Source organism: Sceloporus undulatus, chromosome 4 (genome assembly GCF_019175285.1).
Source record: "Sceloporus undulatus isolate JIND9_A2432 ecotype Alabama chromosome 4, SceUnd_v1.1, whole genome shotgun sequence".
Taxonomy (NCBI): Eukaryota; Metazoa; Chordata; class Lepidosauria; order Squamata; family Phrynosomatidae; genus Sceloporus; species Sceloporus undulatus.
This window is the reverse complement of record NC_056525.1, coordinates 72,744,854-72,764,397: the sequence shown is the minus strand read 5'-3', so window position 1 is coordinate 72,764,397 and position 19,544 is coordinate 72,744,854. Positions and strand designations below refer to the sequence as shown.

General features: G+C 41.9%; 1 protein-coding gene and 1 long non-coding RNA gene across 11 annotated transcripts in view; both read right to left on the bottom strand.

Annotated features, from left to right (window-relative positions):
* Positions 1-1,924: 1,924 nt before the first annotated feature.
* Positions 1,925-19,544, bottom strand: part of ST3GAL3 (ST3 beta-galactoside alpha-2,3-sialyltransferase 3) — a 301,371-nt gene continuing 283,751 nt past the window's right edge. For 5 of the 10 annotated variants that reach the window (XM_042462928.1, XM_042462933.1, XM_042462931.1 and 2 more), the window contains one exon: positions 1,925-2,363. In XM_042462928.1, the coding sequence (XP_042318862.1) occupies positions 2,235-2,363 (129 nt within the window). In that variant the 3' untranslated portion in view covers positions 1,925-2,234. Of the gene's footprint in view, positions 2,364-6,350; positions 8,201-19,544 lie in introns of those variants that run through there. The other 5 variants (XM_042462929.1, XM_042462930.1, XM_042462932.1 and 2 more) reach the window with 1 other exon arrangement.
* Positions 3,717-6,275, bottom strand: LOC121928359. Its single transcript, XR_006103492.1, has 2 exons — positions 5,851-6,275; positions 3,717-5,791 (listed from the first exon to the last, which is right to left on the bottom strand). It is a non-coding gene; the product is annotated as an uncharacterized LOC121928359 (long non-coding RNA).

Below are 19,544 nucleotides of genomic sequence, written 5' to 3'. Positions count from 1 at the left end.
AATAATCCTGGTATAGGTATGCCTTAGGTTAGCTGGGTGTACAGAGATAGCAGGTATTCCCGGACACGAATAAGAACATCATCAACAACAAAATAAACTTGGTACGTAAGGGTTCTTGTAGCACTTTTGAGACTAACTCAACAAAAGTTAGTGCTAGAAGAGCCTTTTGCATACTGATATTCCAGACAAACACAGCTATGGCCCTGTCCAGACCGGCCTGAAGGGCTGGCCTGGGGGCAGAGTTGGGGCGTAGTGTCCTGATGACGCATGCCCAACTCCACCCTCCCAAGGTACCCAAATGCCATATGCTGCTCCAGAAGGCACACAGCATCATGGTGCACCTCTATTGCTGCGTCCAGATGATGCAGTGCCAAAGGGGTGCCATATAGCCCCAACTATGGCACCCTTTTGAGGGCACAAAAAGGTGCCACTTTTTGCAGCTCCTTTTTGCGCCCTGGAAAGGCCAGATCGGGACCACGGCATGAGGTTGCTGTGATGTGTGGTTGCCACGGCCCCAATCCAGCTGAAGAAGGGATGGCTGGAGGCTGCCTCTTCAGGGAAGTTTGTACAGCCCCTAAGTCTCTAAAATAAGCTTGATTACTTCTAATTAGAACAGGCTTATTGCTTTACTAGTGCAAATCAACCGGCTACAAGCCCAGCTAAGGTTCCATATGGAGTTAATCTTGAACTTCTTCAGTGCCATAGAGCTGCTGCACCTTGCTCCAATGCAATAAAGAACCCTTTCAGTGAAGCAAGGGCTAAAAAGAGCTGAAGCAAAGGCTAAAAAGAATATTTTGTGCACCATTTCTCAGTCTAAATGTATTTACATGTACATAGTTTCATGTGGTTAAAGTAAAAAATTGGCAAAATGTGTTTTTAAAGAAAAAATTTAAAAGAGCTTTTTTAAAAAAATGTAATTTTTTAAAAAAGAAATTTAAAATTAAAACCTGGGCCCTCTTTTTTCTCCTCCCACTGAGCCTTGATCTACTCACACCATCTCTTCAGCATTTTAAAGGGATTCAAGTGAACTTTAGAGATTGTTTCTGCTGAAAGGCAGATGTTCGGTGAGCAGTGGTGTCATTCTCCTCTTAGGGTGCCATCTGGTGTGGTCTGTACTCCCTGCACCCCCTAATGATGCTGCTGGCAGGAGCCATAATGCGCAATCATCGGCCAAGTAGGACCAAAAGACCAAGACAAAGTGTGGTGCATCAATTTGTAGACCAGTTTGTGAGACTCGTGTTTTCAAGTTATGTAAGGCTGCTTTCACTTACAATCACCATTTTCTTTTGGAACAGGAAAGTCTCTTAACTGACTTGACCCAAAGTACTTTCTCCACCCATTAAATCAGAGTTGGGCAAGTGTGGCCTTTTAGATATTTTTGGCTTACAACTTCTACCAGCCTTAGTAAGTACAGACAGTTGTGAGGAGTTATGGGACTTCTAGTCAGACAATCTCTGAATGATCAGTATCTTCCACCAGCACCCAAGTTTTCTTAACTGGTTTGCTCAGTGCCATACTACAGTGGGAACCTTGGTGTTCTTTGAAGTTTGCATGATGATTTGTATGCACATCCCTTTACAGTATGGCAGGGCACAGCAGGACTTTGAATCTCTGATAGGGTCACTTTAGTCAGGGCAGATGCTTGATGTTCTTGAAAAAGAGAATATATGCCTAAGGCTTCCATCTGTTAAGAATGCCCTTTTCACTGTTTGTCTTTTCTTGGGGGGGGGGGGGGAGGAAGATGTTCCTTATTTCCTGTTCCTCCCAGAAACAACATAGGAGCCACTTCTTCTGTGTGATGTCAACCACTGTAGCTGGAGTACAGGAGTAGGCAGCAGCCTACACAGCATTCTGCAAGTATCCATCTGTTTTGTCATTTTGGGGAACGCAGGGAAAGAGTCAGAAACAGAGACCCAGAAAGGAATTTTAGTAGAGTTTTTTCCTCAATTTTATTGCTTTCATGATATGAATGTCACAAGTGACCTGGAGATTTAGACAGCTCGTTTTCTCTTCCCTAGCTACAAGGAAAGTCCAAACAACAGAAATTACACTATTTAATAACTCTGCATGTCCTAATACTTCTTCCCAAGCACATTAGTAGGGTGGGCATCTTCACTACTGATCGCAGACTGGTTTGGTCCCTCTTCAGGATGTGCCAGCAAAGGCCCAGTACTCCTTGGGTGGTACAGAAAGACAGTGTTCGTAGACAACAAGAATGCATGAACAAGCATCTCTTACTGAAGATCATTCGGCTCAGGGAAGCAGTTCCTCATCCCATCCAAGAGCTGCAGGCTCACCAAGCCAGAAAAAAATACTGCGCTGGGAAGAAACTGCCATATTCTCAATGAAGCATACAAAATAATCTGTAAAGTGAAGATTTTGATATTGAAGAAATAGTCACAAAAATTATACTGGCATCAAATGTAGAAATTGTCACAAATTTAGGCCGAGTACCTGCTCACTGTTACATATCACAGAATTACGCCAGTGTAGCTATGCTGAAGTTACTGGATTGCACCATTATGTAACTGGTAGCACAATGATTATACCATAATAACACTGTGTGGGCAACCCTGATTAGGACACTGCCCTTGTGCATCCTAAAAAGCACACTTGCTCAAGCAATGAGATGTACGCCAGTGTAAGGCACCAACAGTATAGTGTCTAGATCAAGGGAAGTAATAGTACCACTATATTCTTCTCTGGTCAGGCCCCACCTGGAATATTGTGTCCAGTTCTGGGCACCACAATTTAAAAAGGATGTGGAGAAACTGGAGCATGTCCAAAGGAGAGCGACGAAAATGGTGAAGGGTCTGGAAGCCATGCCCTATGAGGAACGACTTAGGGAGCTGGAGATGTTTAGCCTGGAGAAGAGAAGGTTACAAGGTGATATAATAGCCCTGCTTAAATATTTGAAGGGATGTCATATTGAGGAGGGAGAAAGCTTGTTTTCTGCTGCTCCAGAGACTAGGACCCGGAACAATGGATGCAAGCTACAGCAAAAGAGATTCCACCTCAACATTAGGAGGAACTTCCTGACAGTAAGGGCTGTTCGACAGTGGAACACACTCCCTCAGAGTGTGGTGGAGTCGCCTTCTTTGGAGGTCTTTAAATAGAGGCTGGATGGCCATCTGTTGGGGAATGCTTTGATTTGGATTTCCTGCATGGCAGGGGGTTGAACTGGATGGCCCTTGCGGTCTCTTCCAACTCTATTATTCTATGATTCTAATAGGATTCTGGCCAATGTCTGGGTTGATAGAATTTCTGTAAAAGTGTTTGAAGGCAACTGTGTTGAGATCCTAACCAGTATACAGTCATGGCTACTTCTAAAAGAAGCCACCAGAGAATCCAAAAGTCTCCCAGGTAAGGGAAAGGCAAGGCGCAGCAGGAACAAGAGAAGCACACAGTGTTTATTGGTTCTGCAGCACCTTTACCACCCCATTGTACAACTAGGTTATCTGGGGCAAAATTCTCTTTCCCTACTTCAGTTCCTCATCTGTATAGCATAGGAGTGTAACCCTTATTCAGGTAATTGGCTAGACTAATAATACAAAGTTTGATGGACTAAAAAGACATTGCAATCAATTCAGCAGATTTTTTTAAAAAAGAAGTATCCCTTTTAACACCAGCACTTGCACAAACCAGAAATGCCAAGCATGATCTTAACAGGCACACTCTCCTTTATCAAACAGGAGGGTATGTCTCTTTCCAGATGATTTTTATCACACATGCATCACTAGAAACCAAAGGGAATAATTAATTTGGTTTGTATCAAAATGTTTTTATTTATATGCAAATGTGATTAAGTGACTAAAAGCCACTTAATTAAGCACCTCAGTTTTCCTTGATTGAAAGCACTAATCAATTTAGAATAATAATGGTCAATTTCACATAATTATTGTAAATCTTATTAAGTAAGATGGATTGCTCTGCCTCCCATCCTGTGGCAGAAAGTTTAATTGGAGTTTTCCTGGCGTTTTCCTTTGGGAAACTAAAGGTGGTGACTACCCAGAACTCAAACTCATTGCATTCAGGCAATGAAATTAATATTTGCAAATGAACAGTGGTTGTTTTTCTTCTCTGCTAGAGGTAGTCACCTTAGCTCAGAAAGGGAGTTAGATTCTGAGCATGGGAGAGCATCCTTTCCTAATGAATATGTCTCTTTTCCTAATGCCCTAGGAAGGTATGTGACAAGTGGCGTAGACAGGGCATGCACTGAAAGGCAGCTGAGTTCCAAGGTAGCAGAGCCTCTGTCGAATAAATTGGCAGAAAAGAGAGGAATTGCAACAGGGATCCTGCTTCTGATTGTCATAGTGGAGATTGCTGGCAGGAGGGGTATAGAAACATCAGCCTGCAGTGACCTAATTGGCAGGAGAACAGACCTATGTTGCTTGCAGCAGCTGTCATCCAGAAAGACAGGATTCAGCGGGTTGGGCCAGGAGGCGCTACTTAGTTAAGTATACTTAACTATGTTCTAGACTAAGTAGCTGATCTGGAATCTCAGCCAGTATTCTATTATTTACATGTTCTCTTGTTTAAATGTTAATCCAAAATCATTGTCTACATACATTATATAGTACCCACATATACGGGATGTTATTTTATACCCATGTGGGGAAGAGCAGCTGCAATGCAAAAAGGGGGTGAGTAGGAAGGAAGGGCATGATCTCTTTGGCCTGGCTTGGCTTGGGACTTACTTCCTGTGAATCACACCGTCTGTCTCTTACACACACAGAGTGATTTTATATATCACCATGGATTGAGGACAAAGAGGATTCCTATACTTTTTAACAGTTATGTAGAAGGCATTTCAGCAGGACTATCTTGCTTGGCCCACTATGCAAGGGGGGAAATCTTTCCTCTGCACAGCTATCAAAAGGGCATGGGCCAGTCCTCTTTTGCATTTGGCTAACCTAACATGGAGTGCCTTGAGCTAGAAGGGCATGTTGAAGTGTGTTTCCACCACAGCACAACTCCCTCCCTCACAGTGAAGATGGCTCCTGCTGCTGACAACTGGTCTGTGTCACTTTGCTTCCACCTAGAGGTTCATCTACCTATCTTTCTCTATAGGCTCTCCCTATTTGTGTTCTGTCACAAATCCACTCTATCTGCCCTGCCCAACAACAGCATGCAACTCACCAATAGCCTTCCTACACTTGCTAAATCACAAATATTATCCTTCTATAGCACAGAAGCCAAATTTCAGTTTTTAGTGTCAGGTGAACTAATAAGGCTTTTACCACAGAACAGATCTCTTCTATTAGATGGATAAACATATAGCTAAAAATGTGCACTGTAGATATAGGCATACACTTATTCATGTGATGCAGCTGAATCTATACAGGCAGCTGAAGAAACAAGAACAGAACTGTGCATCACTTCCAATAGTTGCTTTTGAAACCAATCACTTATTACTGCCATACTTGCCTCCTGGAGGATGAGTCAGAAAGTATGTCCTTGCCTTTCACAATGTATGGATACAGGCTAGGAATAATATTAAAGTACATGAGGCCAAATGCGTATGCTTAAGCACATAAGAAGAGCCCTACTGGAACAGACCAATGGTCCATGGTAATAGCCTAATCCTGGTGTTGTTTCCCAAAGGCTGGTATCTATAGGTTGCAGCTGAACACCTTATTCTTCCTGAACATGAATCCCTCTTTGTAACCATCTGCTCTCTAGCAGCCATTGTCATATTTTGTGATATACACACACAAGGAAACTGAACATTTGGGAAACACAGGCCCAGTACATACATCTTTGAAGGTCTGGGCTGGCGGCGGCGGTTTTTCTGCCAGAGGAAAGCTGCAGCCACCAAACCGCATGGCTTCCCACTGGCAGAAAAAGAACCTGCAAAAAGTGAGTTTTTTCTACACCACGATGGCAGCGTAACGAGTGCGCCACAGTGCACCACTGGTGCACTTGTTATGCAAGTGCCATGTGGTGCTGTGCGGATGCCACGCAGTGTTTGCGTAACAATGGCGGTGCCTGTGTGTAGAGGGCATTGCCATTTTGATGCCCTCATCACGTGCTAGGGTTGAGGGGCGTGTGGAAGCACCATCCCGAGGCAACCCTAGCACGTGATGAGAGCGTCTTAAAGGTCTGGTATGTACCAGGCCACAGTAAGACTTAGCTCACCCCTTAAACAGAAGATGGAGTTTATCATACAAAAGAAATTGGGAGTTTATCCCGTGAATATCCCAGAAAAATAGCATAATTATGTAAAATGATTTCACACGATATCGCACAAAACCCGGCATTAAAGTGGTCACAAAGAAGCATTAACACACATCTTTTAATTTTTGGGATTTCAGTGATAATGCATTTCCGATATCACTTTATTTGCACAATTGCGTGTGATAATCATTCATGCAGTTTCTCGCCATTTTTGCTTTATTTGCAGGATGTTTTAAATGCGCTTTAATCTCTCTTTAATGCCGAAATTAGCCCCAGTGTGATAAACTCCTATGTCAGCTTGTGCCTTTTGGTTTAGGGAAAAGGGAAAATGCCAGCATTCTGAGCCTTTCCCTGCACCCCAGAGATTGGGATAGTATCCTGTAGAGGGTCAATGGAAAAACAGCCAGACACCTTTCTCAGTATGGTCTTACACTTCTGAGTATCTCTAAACCAGAGTCCTTTTATACAGCCTCCTAGCTCAATTTGCAGGAGCAAAGCAAGTAAAATGCAGGCTGGTGTTTTTAACACAAACAGAATGAGTATTCTTTAGCTGCTTTAGATCTGTCTCCATGAGGGAAATTGCACAAATTCTCATTTTATCCAAGGAAATGCAAGTAAATTCATTTAAATGCACCACTCAGCCTAATACCAATGCAGATTATAAATGTGTATCTTACAATAGGATGAATTGAAAGAAGAGCCTAAACATCTCTCTCAGATGCACAGATAAGTCATGTCATCCCATTCACTACACTGTTTGGTCACTTTGCACAGTATATTTCTAACCTTTCCAACACTAATGGTACACAATTGTGCAAATACTGCATCAGAGACTTAGGACAGAGGAGTAATAAAGACAGAACCCACTGTCTCCTCAAAAGGGATGCAGGAGGATTTGGAAATGTGAGGGAGGAACCCATTTGATATACAGAAGCCAAAACCAAGTTAGCTGCCAGCCATGTGATTTCTACTACTGTCTCAGAGGAGCTTAAACATTATCCAGGTAATAGATACTTAAGCTAAAGCACAACAGAATGAGTGAAAAATTGCTGGCACCATTAGCTGCCAAACCTTACAAATCTTTGTATTTTAGAACAATTTCTGACCTGATCCAAAAATAAATTATTCCCTTCCCAAACAAAATACAATCACTTGAACTCTTCAAAACCATTATGTGGATGCCACAGAAAACAAATATTGGGGTATCTCTCAGCAGGATCTGTGGTAAGCCTGCCAAACAGGTAGAGATCCCCCAACACAATGAGGTGAGCTCCATGAACAATGATTAAAATGCTGTCAGGAGAATGTTGGCAGCAGCAGCTGCTCCACAAGAAGCAGGGAATCCAAAAATCCAGTAGACTCCTCGGTTGCTCCTTCTAGGGCAAAGAGAGGCCACAATACTTTTACATTAAAGCAGCACCAACAACAGACAAGTCTTGGATGGACTCAGACCCTACAGAGGGGTCATGGCTGGCACAGAGACAGGCTAAGTGCAACACAGTGTCAGGTGTCCCATGAGGCCTATGCACAGGCCAGGCTCCATTTTGCACATTGATATATTTTCCATGATTCTCAATTTCTCTTTATACAAAATAATGCATTGTACATTCAGATGCCGCTGCTCTGATGTGGCTCTTGTTCCATTTGGCACATTTTTCCTCATTTCCCTGGCCTCTTTTTTGTTCTCTCTAATGACGTTTCATCTCAAACATCATTCCCACCTCCAGTTCCATGTGAGGGACCTGCCCCCTCAGGCCAATAGCCACTGCTCCTTTGCCAGCCCTGATACAGGCAGACAGAGCAAACCAGGGAGACTTTGCAAGGGCACTGTCTATGTTTCTAAGAAGCTGGGATTCTTGCCAAAGACCTCTTGCTGCCCTTGTCCTCAGCTGTATGCATGTGCTGTGCCCTTCAGCACAGTGACTGGGCCTCCTCAGATTCCACTGGTAAGGTCTGTGATCACTCGGGCTTTCACCAATTTCCGTAGGAACTCCTTCTCTCGTTGGATGTTGTGGGTCCATGACTGTAAAGGGAGAGGAGGAAGAAGAAAGGGGTAAAGAGATGACGAATCAAAGAAAAGATCAATTACTATCCTGTCTATATATCTCTATTGGTAGTCTTCAGTCTTTGCAGAGGCCAAGTCAGGAACTTGCCTTACATAACCTTCCATTTAAAAACAATCAAACAAACAAAAGTATTTTTAAAATAATTTTTTGGAGGTGGCCTGAACAGAAGTGTCCCCCTTCAGGGATGTAGCCGGGGGGGGGGGGGCTGGGGGGGCCGGCCCCCCCCTCCCCTTAGAAAAAAGAATGGGGTTTGGCCTTACATAACCTTCCACTTGAAAAAATTCAAACAAACAAAAGTATTTTTAAAATAAATTTTTGGAGGTGGCCTGAACAGAAGTGTCCCCCTTGCTACATACTAACACAAGGAAAACAAATGCATATTTGCACCTATTATCTTCCCACATTTTAAACTGAATCATGTTTTGAAATGTTCAGATCGATCTGGCACTTTCAAACAAGGTGGCTGAATGTCCCATGCTCCCCTATGCCATTCATTTCAACTGGCGTTGCAGATCTGCATGCACTTTCTTTTTGGTCTAAATGCATTGCACATATTGCTAAAAAGATGGCATCAAGGCTCAGGTTTTTCTTAGAATTTACAAAAGGACTTACAAAAGGATTACTCAGATAATACAGGACAGACCTCTTGACCACTAACATATACATCTAATAGGACATGCTTTCTGATGGTTCAATTTATGCAAACTTAGTTTCATACACAAAATTATTTAAAATATTGTTATAAAATTACTTTCAGGCTATGTGTATAAGGTTCATATGAAACATAAATTAATTTTGTTTTTAGACTTGGGTCCCATCTTCAAGTTATCTCATTATGTATATGCATATATTCCAAAATCCCCTCCCCCCCATTTGAAATCCAAAAACTTCTGGTTTTAAGCATTTTGGATAAGGGACACTCAACCTGTACCATCACAGGCATATCTATTGGAGATGAAGACAGGGCCCTTTTAGTGGCTGCCCTAGGCTCTGGAATTCCTTCCTTCCTTTCTGATGATCTTCTTCTGACTGGCAAAAAATTATAGACTTTGGAGAAATTAATGTTTTCTTTAACCAAGGGCTTTTAACAGAGTGGTGTGCTATTTTTAATTGTACATTTAAAATTGCTTTTTAACTGCATGTTTTAAATTGTTTTTAACAATATTCAATAGCTTAATTACATTTTAATGTTATGCTTTTGTATGTTCCAGCTATGTATGTTGTATATTTTAACTGTATTTGTTTTAATTTGTAAGCTGCTTTGAATCCTATCTTTTGGGGGAAAGCAGGTTCTAAATAAAGTTAATAATACTGGTAACAAAGAAGAGGAAGATGTTGTGCATACATGAAAAAGGAAAAGGGAAAACAGCATTATAGAAAGAGAACTGGGAAGAGAGAGACAAGAAAAAAAGATACTCCCAAGTCCTGTTGAGTGGGTGGTGAGATGTGTTCCTGTTCAAGGGGTGTTGTTGCTTGTATATGCCAATCTAACTTTTTTCCAAATGTGTCTAGTTTTAATGTTATTGTGGTCAAGTTTTCTTACCTTGTTTTGTAAGGCTTATCAAGTTATTTTGTGTTTCTCTATAAACTTGGAACTCCACATGCAAAGGATATATGTAAAATCCTCTATCACAAATTTGGGGCCCAATTATATCATACTCTAATACCATTCTTTTTGTGATATCATTCATATTCTATTTCTAAGGGCTTCTGCTAGAAGAAGTATATTTTTCTACAAGTTAGCTTTGAACACTTGCCTTACTAATATGATGGTACAGGGGGGACTGAGACCAGGGTTTCTTAACCAGCATTCCCTGAAACCCTAGGATTCTGTGAGAGTTCGCTAGCAGTTCTATGAGATATTGTGATTGAAAAAAATAAACCTTTTTTGAGCTGTAGATATAATTTTTAAACAAAGGTTCTCTGAGACCTGAAGATTATTTCAAGGGTTCCTCCAGGATAAAAAGATTGAAAAAAGCTGATCTATAGGCTTGTAGCTCCCCAGGAGCCTTAGCATTAAGATGTCTTAACTAATTAGTTTCCTGGATCATCTCTTATTGTGAATTCAGCTGAAATAAAGAGAAAACTTATGTAGCACGCAAATCTAAATAAATAAAAAATAAAATTAGATCTGATTATCACAGACACCTAGATTCTCCTTTCAGATCTTCTATTAACCCAAAGATGGGAAACCTTTGGCTCTCCAGATTTTTCAGTTTCCAGAAGCCTCAAGCAACATGGCCAATAGTACACAATTATGGTATTTGTAGTTCAAAACATCTGGAGGGCCAAAAAGTCTGCAGCACTGTTCAATCCAGTCCTTCTGATTCACTTTTAATTATATCTGAAGAAACAACTGACAAAAGGAAACACTTCTAACACAGCTTAAAAAAAAAAAAGGATGCAAGGGGCCTGTTCCAAACTAAGAAAGAGCACCCCACCCATCCCGGAAGACTTTTTCTATCACTTCTGTTCTGTAGTATCCCCTGTATTTGTACCTATAATAGTGTACTGCCATGATTTACACCTCTACGTACTTTCCTTTCCTCCTCATCTACTTCTTTTTTGGATGCTACAAAGCAGACAGAAGCAAAGCTTGAGAATGCTGGAAGCAGTACTGTATCTAATAGGTTAATCATGCAGAACATTTCAGACATGGTTATTACGGGGCCATGAAGACAGCTAATCACTATCTCGTGCCATGGCTGGCAGAGAGTGAGCAATGGAGGCAGAACATAGGTCATTGGGATATATACTCTGTTCTCCGAAGGACTAAGGAAAATACACATAAAATCCCCATCTTCTAGGGGAGTAAAACTTGCCCAAGAGTTTCTGCAAAGAGCTACATTCTGTGCCACAGGTCCTTGAAACTGCTTCTTGGGGTTGGCCTCTAGGCTTATCAGAATCTTTATTCAGCTCTGCAGACCGATTCAACTGAATGCTCTCTTTATCTTTTTACATTAAGTGTATAGTCTTCACATAGGACAGTGCTGGAAAGAGGCTACCAGGATTTCTTCAAATCTTATCAGGTCTCAAGGATCTCTGCACCAGCACTGACCTATTTAAGTAAAATTTAAGACAGTTACACTGTTCAAACATTACTAGCTTCTAATGCACAGGCAAAACATCGAGAACATATTAAATGAAATAAAATTGCTGCTCCAAGGACAAATACCCACTGTTTTGTAAGGGCAATTAAGATGCACTGTTGGAAGGAGTGAAGACGTTCCCAAAGAGATTTAGGTAGGCAGGCATCTTGTCCAACTGACAGAAACTGACAGCTGGAAAATGAATGCCAAGCAGTCTCTCATAGACACAAGGACCAAGTTTAGAAAAGCTGTGTATAACAACAATCTTTATCCATGAATCCTTGATGCTCATCTATGGCCCCAATGTCATGCATTGACAGCTGTCCCTCATTAGTAAACTTCTCTTTACTGCTACAGTGAAGTACAAAAGCAGCCACCTCCTTTCCTCAGTATGTTTCACAGTTTCACACAGCCTAATTGGGCCTTGTGGTACTTTGTAAAGACAGGTACGAAGGGCCTAAATACCTAAAGGCACCAGATCCTGTCTGATCCTGGAAGCTATGCAGGGTCAGCCCAAATTAGTACCTGGATGGAAGGCTACCAATAAATCCCAGGTGCTGCAGCCTATATGGCAGAGGAAAAACTGGCAAAACTATCTCTGAGTATTCCTTGCCTAACAAAATCCTATTAAATTCATGGGATCACCATGAATGAGAGGCGACCTGAAGGAACATACATACAATGACAGGTGCAGAGAAGCTCATCCAACCTGCCTTTACTGCACTATTGGGTATTTGCATTTGGATTATAGGCTACTGTATACAAGTCAAGAACAAATTCCCAAGTCTCATTTCATCTTGGGGAACCCATCTCCATGACAAACATAGCTTGGGAAAGTTGTTGTTGTTGTTGTTGTACTACAACTGTTCAGGTTCCTCCCCTCTAGCCAGCTTTGAAACACTTTTTTTAACCAATTCCCAACTCCCCAGTGGTCATGCTGGGTGGGGAATTCCAAGAGTTGTGGGTTCAAGAAAGTAACTGTTCTAAGTTCTGCTCAAAACACTTTTAGCTAGTGTTCCAATCTAGTAATCCACAGAGAAGGCAGAAGGCTCATCTCCAGCACCATTTCAAGTTACCAATTATAGAATAAAATCTTACTCCAAATGACAGGCAGGGCTAATCAGGCAAATAAAACCACATTCCTGAGCTTAACTATGATGCAAAGAGTAAGGAAGATGAGGGCGGAGTACATTAAAGCAAGTGCTGAAGCTGCTAAGAAAAAAAGAAGTGCAGACAACCAGAGCGCTTTGGGAATACATTTTGGCGACTGATTTAACTACTGTATTGGGTTTGGCAGCCCATGTGCTCCCAAAAGGCTCCCATCATAGGGACACTGACTATTTAGACTACAAACTAATGATACAGGAGTTCTATGTACTCATAGGAACAACTGAATGGCAACCCCTCCTGCAATTGCTACAACTTGTCCTAGCTGTACCTTAGCATGCCTGGGACCATACACTGTGTTGAGCCATTTCCTTCCTTGTTTTGTGTTTTGCTGCAGTTCTTACATTACAGTTCTGTTCAAGAGGGCTAGAAGGTGTATAGGTTCTAATTTAGTTCTCTTATTGGTCTTCCTACCTTCTCTGCTTGGAAGGCTAGATTCTTTCTAATTATGGGCTTTGCGTTACTCTTTGGTCATTATCACATGACATAAATTGGAAGTATAATCCAGTGTCATCCCAAATGCAATCATGGGTATTCATGTTATTGTGTGAAAGGTTATCACACATTCACTGGCCTTCCAAACGCACTCTGAATGCAATTCCACAGCAATCCAAAATTAAGTAAACTTGGTGAACTAGCAAATTCAAAAATCCTATTCCCAGGCTACTTCACATTCAGTTCAATGTTGTTTGGTGTGATATGCATGTCTGTTTCGGCCCTGGTATTCCCCCTTACATCAATTCCTATGATCCTCCATTTTTGTTTTGGCTTCCGGGGCTCCTAGGTCTTCCCTGGCAGCCGGGAGGAGAAGCAGCTGTTTTTGACAGGAAAGAGTGGGGCGGGGAGGCTCTCCATTAGGGGTCCTGCAAGCTCTCTCTGTGGGCTTAGGGCTTGCCCTGCTCCTGGCCTCTTGTGCCTCTCAGGGACCTTTTTGCCTTCCTTCCTTCCTCCAGGGACAGGGGACTTCAAAAAGAGAGACACTCCCCCTTTTGTTAGCCCCAAAGAGTTCTTCTTCTTCCCTCATTCCTCCTCCTTTGGGGGAGGTTGGAGTGGGGCAGCCTGGGGAATGTAGGTCTGTTTTCCTCCCCTCAGGGGCATCACTCTGGGCTCACAACAAACTCCAACTTCCAGTTAAAGCGGTGCCAAGATGGGTTATTTCTCCAGTGTGGATGTAGCTTTAGTCGCCAGCTCTGGTTCCTGCACAGCTTCCCCTCCCCTTTCCCCTCTTCCGACTCATGGCAAGGAGGCAGCACCATTGCCTTCAATGGAACTCCCAATGGGCCAGGTTAGAACCAAAGAGGACCCAGGCCCCCCACAGCCTGGCTGCAGCAAAGCTCTCCAAAATGGGAGGGGCTCCTTCTCTCCCCCCCTCATAGCTGGAGACTTAAAGGCACAGATACAGTCTCTCTCACACACACAAAACCATCTGGAGACCCCCACCCCGCTTTTTGAGTTTTCTTGGCAGATTTATTCAGATGGGGTTTGTCAATGCCATTTTCTGAGGAGGCTGAGAGAGTGTGACTTTCATCAGGTCACCCAGTGGGATTCCATCCCTGCCTTCTAGAGTCATAGTCCAATGCTCAAGTCAAGTAGTACAAGGTTGCTTTGGACTGATTTTGAATTGGTGAATTGCCTAAATAATGGGAAATAAAGGGTATTGAATGCACAAATAACGTGAATTGCCTAAATAATGTGAAATAGGAGGTAATGAATGAAGAAATAATGTGAAACAAGGCAAAACCACAGAACCGGAGGCAAGCCCCACCGGAAGTGTAAAAAGGTCACGATCCGATTGTGCCCTTATTGCACATGTGCAGGGATGCTAATTCGAATTCTAGACTACGAAGGGTACGTACTCATATGACAATTTCTTTTGCATTCGCCCTACTTTGGCTTTAGGATGGGTGCTGTGTTCTTCTGTGCATTTGATAACCATTCATGTAATAGCGTTCATTTTTGAATTGGCCCTACCTTCTTTTCTTTCAAAATTGGGAGACATTCCTCCCATGTGATAATGTCCTTGGTAGCACAGGACGACTATTCCTTATTAAATTCATATGCAAACATGAAGAGGAGTTTCAGGAGAAGGCTTAGTTCCATGGAATATATTACTTTCTAATTAATGGCATTATATTTTGTTTTCTTTTCCTTGCTATTCTTTGTTCATTGGACTACTGCAGCAGTGGACAGACACATTATAACAACATTTAATTGCCAATAAAGATTTAGTCATGTGATGCTGCTGTAACCATTGCTCACTCTTCTTTTTTCAAAAAGCCCAAGCCCAGGGCTTTTGATGAGAAACCATATTGCCAGGGCATTATTAGCCCCAGGAAGCCCATGATTATTATTACTGGCACTGAGTCCTAGAGAAACACACATGTAGCCTACTAGACAAAGCTCTTGACTCACTCCTTTTGTGCTTCCCTTTTCCCAGTCTCTTATTTTCAATCAGAACTCTGAACCACTCTCACTTGTACAAACAAACCTACTGATGGTCTGAGGGGATGGCAGAAGCAACGGATTTCTCTGTGCTCCAGCCAGAACTCTTCATGTGATGTTTAAAAAAAGACCCTTACTCCTGTTCTCTGTTTACAGTCTTGATTGGACTGTCTGATATTATGTTCTGTAAGTAGTAATGGGGAAAAGGGCAAAAGAAAGTTGTTCTGAAAGACAAGATGTATTGCTTGCAACTGGACTCACTGTGAGTGACTGTGCAAGAGAGTGGACAGAATGGCAAATGTAACATGATTTGAGCAAAGTCTTCGCATTTTTATCTGATTAAGTATGTGGCCTTGGAAAAAGTATGCTTAATCAGAGAATATCTACTCTTTTGCCTAATTTTTCTTGCTTCTTGTCTCCAAGTACAGGTAACCAGTTGAAAACTATGCATGGGTTGGATCCAGATGCATAATAAACCAATCCTACATGAGGAAAAGCTGCTCAGCCACAGCCAATTAGCTTCACTGCAGTTGCTTGGACCCTTATTATCAGACATACTTATCTTGATGGCTAGCACACCAAAATCCCATAAAGATTAAATCACAGCAGAGAAACCCATAAGTCGATGTCTCTCATTGCTTAAGAATGGCAAGCTAGGGCCAGCGACATTTCCTCAAATGTCCTGGTACTAATGCATTTGCCACCTGACAGAAAGCCAACCATATGTCATGGAAACTGTGCTGCTGCATGGCTACAGCAAAAGCTTCCTCTTGGCCATCTGGAGATACTCAATTCAATCCCACTGAAGCTCTCCTCTGGCTAACCAATACCACATATTATCACCTTTGCAGACTTCTTCTGCACTGGATTTAGCATTCAGTGTCTTCTTTCTTTTCCTGGGTGTTTCTTGTATAGAACAGTTTTTAACAAGGGAGATTTTTTTTACAATACAAGTTAAGGTATCTCTGGGTAACAGTAAATGTGAGGAGAGTGGCTAGAGGCAAGAGGGCTGAGGACTATTATGCCTTTAACCCTGAGAGATAGAGTGAATGTAAAGACAGATAAAACTCCACCCTGCAGAGATAAGAAATGCTGAAATTGCTGAAATTCCTGCTATAGGAGTAGCTATCTGTATATGCATATAATAATAATAATAATAATAATAATAATAATAATAATAATAATAATAGGATTTATTTATATCCCGTCCAATCCGGGCAGCTTACAACAGTAGGGATAATACAAAGCAATATTAATAAATATATGGCTACAGATAGAGAGATACACACACAGGCACCTCTTTCTTCCACTGAATGTGCTCACCTTATTCTATAATTGAGAAAGGGAAATAAAAATGACAGAATTAATTTGAGAGCAGATCATTAAACAGTCTGTAAGCACTTAGAAAGGAATGCTGTGATCACTAAAAGTCTACATGGGTTTCTCAAAAACAAATCATGCCAAATGAATCTTATTTTTGGTAGACTTACAAGCTTGGTAGATGAAGGGAATTTTATGGATGTAGCATATCTTGATTTCAGTAGGGCCTTTGATAAGGTCTCCCATTGCATTTTTGAAACAGTCTGGTAAAATGTTGGATTGAGAATGCTACTATGAGGTGGATTTGTTACTGCTTCTTACCAGTTGGAAGGGGAGTGGGAGGCAATTCAGAACATGATACAGCTGTTCTAGGCTCCAGAGAGAAGGAAAAGGAGGGGTGCACTCCATCCATCAGGGCACCCTCAATTCTTCCCCTGTTCCCAATGAACTGAGTCCAGCTACTACCGTACTTCATGGTCTGGCTTCCCTTCCTGTTCTCTACCTGTAAGTAGCAGCTTCTCCTAGATCTTGCCAAGTACCATGGGAAGATGAAGGACAAGAATTATGCAGGTAGAGTTTTAATCTGATACAGGTTGTCACTGAGCGACTGAGCATACAGGGCACCATCTTCCTCCACCATGGTTTCTACTCTGTATTTTATTGTTAACCATTTTGATCACTTTTTTTTGCAAAAGGGCATAAATTCAATAAACAAATGGATACATTTAGTGAGATACATTGTAACTATAGTAGTAATAAAGAACAGTAATTCTACAATTGGCATTATCATGTAAATTAACAAAAGCAAATTTGCACCATTTATTATCTTTCTTGGTGATACATGTGGTCAGCCTAGTTAAATGTCCTAGATTCAGACCCTGACAGATTTCTTATAATTTGAGAGTAGTACAGAAGGGAGAGTTTTAGCTTTTTACTAGGCAAGATATTTTGCTGTTACATGGAGTGGGGAGCATTATGGTCCAGAGCTACATTCAGCTCCCAACTTCTTTTTGAAGCCCTGAAGCCTCCCCAAGACATCCATAGAACCATAGAGTTGGAAGAGGCCACAAGGGACATCCAGTCCAACCATCTGCCATGCAGGAATACACAATCAAAGCACCCCTGACAGATGGCCATCCAGCCTCTGTTTAAAGACCTCCAAGGGAGGAGACTCCACCATTCTCTGAGGCAGCATATTCCACTGTCCAACAGCTCATCAGGAAGTTTCCCCTGAGATTTAGATGGAATATCTTTTCCTGTAGTTTGAATCCATCACTATGTGTCTTAGTTTCTGGACATCTATAATTTGGGAGTTTGTAATACTCTCAGGTTACTCCTTGTTGTTGCTATTGTTGTGTGTGTTCAAATCAATTTTGACTTATGGCAATCCTAAGGTGAACCTATCACAGGGTTTTCTTGATAAGATTTGTTCAAGGAGCTTTGCCTTTGCCTTCCTCGGAGGCTGAGAGAGTATGACTAACCCAAAGTCATCCAGTGGGCTTCCATGACCAAGCAGGGATTCAAAACACAAAACACTATATACCATACTGGCTCTCAGGACATCCCTTAGTCCCTCCAAATGTGGCTTTTCCCCCAAGTGATTTTTTTGCCCCCAAATGCTCCCAAACAATTCAAAGGCATTACAAAACAGTGCAGTTTTGTTCCCACCACTCTGCTAATTCTCCAAATATACAGAAAGCTGGGCAGAGTTGTACTTTATTCACCTCTGGTCTAAATCCAAAACACAGATCTTTATAGGGCAATGCTATCACCACAGTTGTACAAGGCTAGCCATCTCATCTAAAGCAGTCTTTAGAGAGAGCTTCCCAGAGAGAAATTTGAAATAATCAGAGAAGTTCAAGGTTTGAATTAATAACTCAGGTGAAAGAAGCACTAGATGGCATCTTACACTTGAACTTGAGGAAAGAACCATGTTGATTTTTTTTTATCACAGTCCAGAAATGTATGCATGTCAATTTCTAAGACGTCAGAGACAACACTGTGGAAAACACCCAGGATGAATTAGTAATATTGCATATTGGGATTGAGTTGACTATAAAACGGTTATCATGTTCCTGTATGCTTGAGAACTACAATTCTGAATTTATGATACAACAGAATGCTACAATTTATTTGGAACCCAAATATGAAAATTGGGCATATTTTAGATCCAGTTTGTTTAAAGCTGTGTTGTTGTGGCAGAATTCTTTTAGAATCCTGTTTTCTCCTCAGAGATATGAGGGACTATCAAGAAATGCAGAGAAAAAATTTATCCAGAAAGGCATGGAAGAATTAGAACAGGTGGTGAAGATATTACTTCATCCTGATAATTAGAATTTCTACCTAGAACTTTTTCTGAGTTTAAGAATGTTTTCAATAAGTGCTCCTACCTTTTAGGCTCCTTTTCTTCTGTAAGTAGAATTTATTTTTTTTAAAATGAAGCTCCAGATTTTGCAAGATGCACTATCAGGTTGAGTTCCAAGACTTATTCATATAAAAGAGAGAATTATATCACCCAATATTTTGAGGGCACATTCCCACTTAAATTTTAAACCGGGTTTGCAATTTGCCTTCGCTCTGTGTGGTAATCAATTTCAAAAGGTCCGTCGTTCCCACCATGAAAATGGAACTTTTCATTAGCCCTGTGTAATCACTTCTTTTTTGGCACGGTTATCGTCTCCACTATTTGGGCCGCTTCAAAATGCATGTCAGTTATCAGTGATGTAAACGGCAGCCCAGACTCTGAGTGGGGGGAGAGCATCGGCAGGCACTGGGCCTCTTGACAAGCCTGTGCAGGAAGGGGGGCAGAAGAGGAGGAGGAGGAAGAGGAGGACAAGGATGGGTCAGTGCAGCGAGGGAGAAGAAGAGGAAGGCAAGGCAAGGCATAGCATGGCATGGGGGGAAGAGGAGGGCAAGGACAGCACGAGGGGGAGGAAGATCAAGGCAAGGCAAGGCATGGCATGAGGGGGAAGAGAAGGATCAGTACGGCACAAGGGGAAAGGAGATCAGGCAGAGCATGACATGGGAGAAGAGGAAGATCAGGATGCGTGAGAGGGAGGAAGGCTAGGCATAGCATGGCATGGCATGGGGGAAGAGGAGGGCAAGGATGGAGCGAGAGGAGGAAGATCAAAGCATGGCATGGCATGGCATGGGGGGAGGATGAGGAAGGCAAGGCATGGCATGTTGAATTTTTAAAAAAACAAACAAACAAATTGATCGAAGAATCTTATCACACCACAAACAAAAAGGCAGCACTGGTATGTGTGTGAAATCTCCCGAAAAC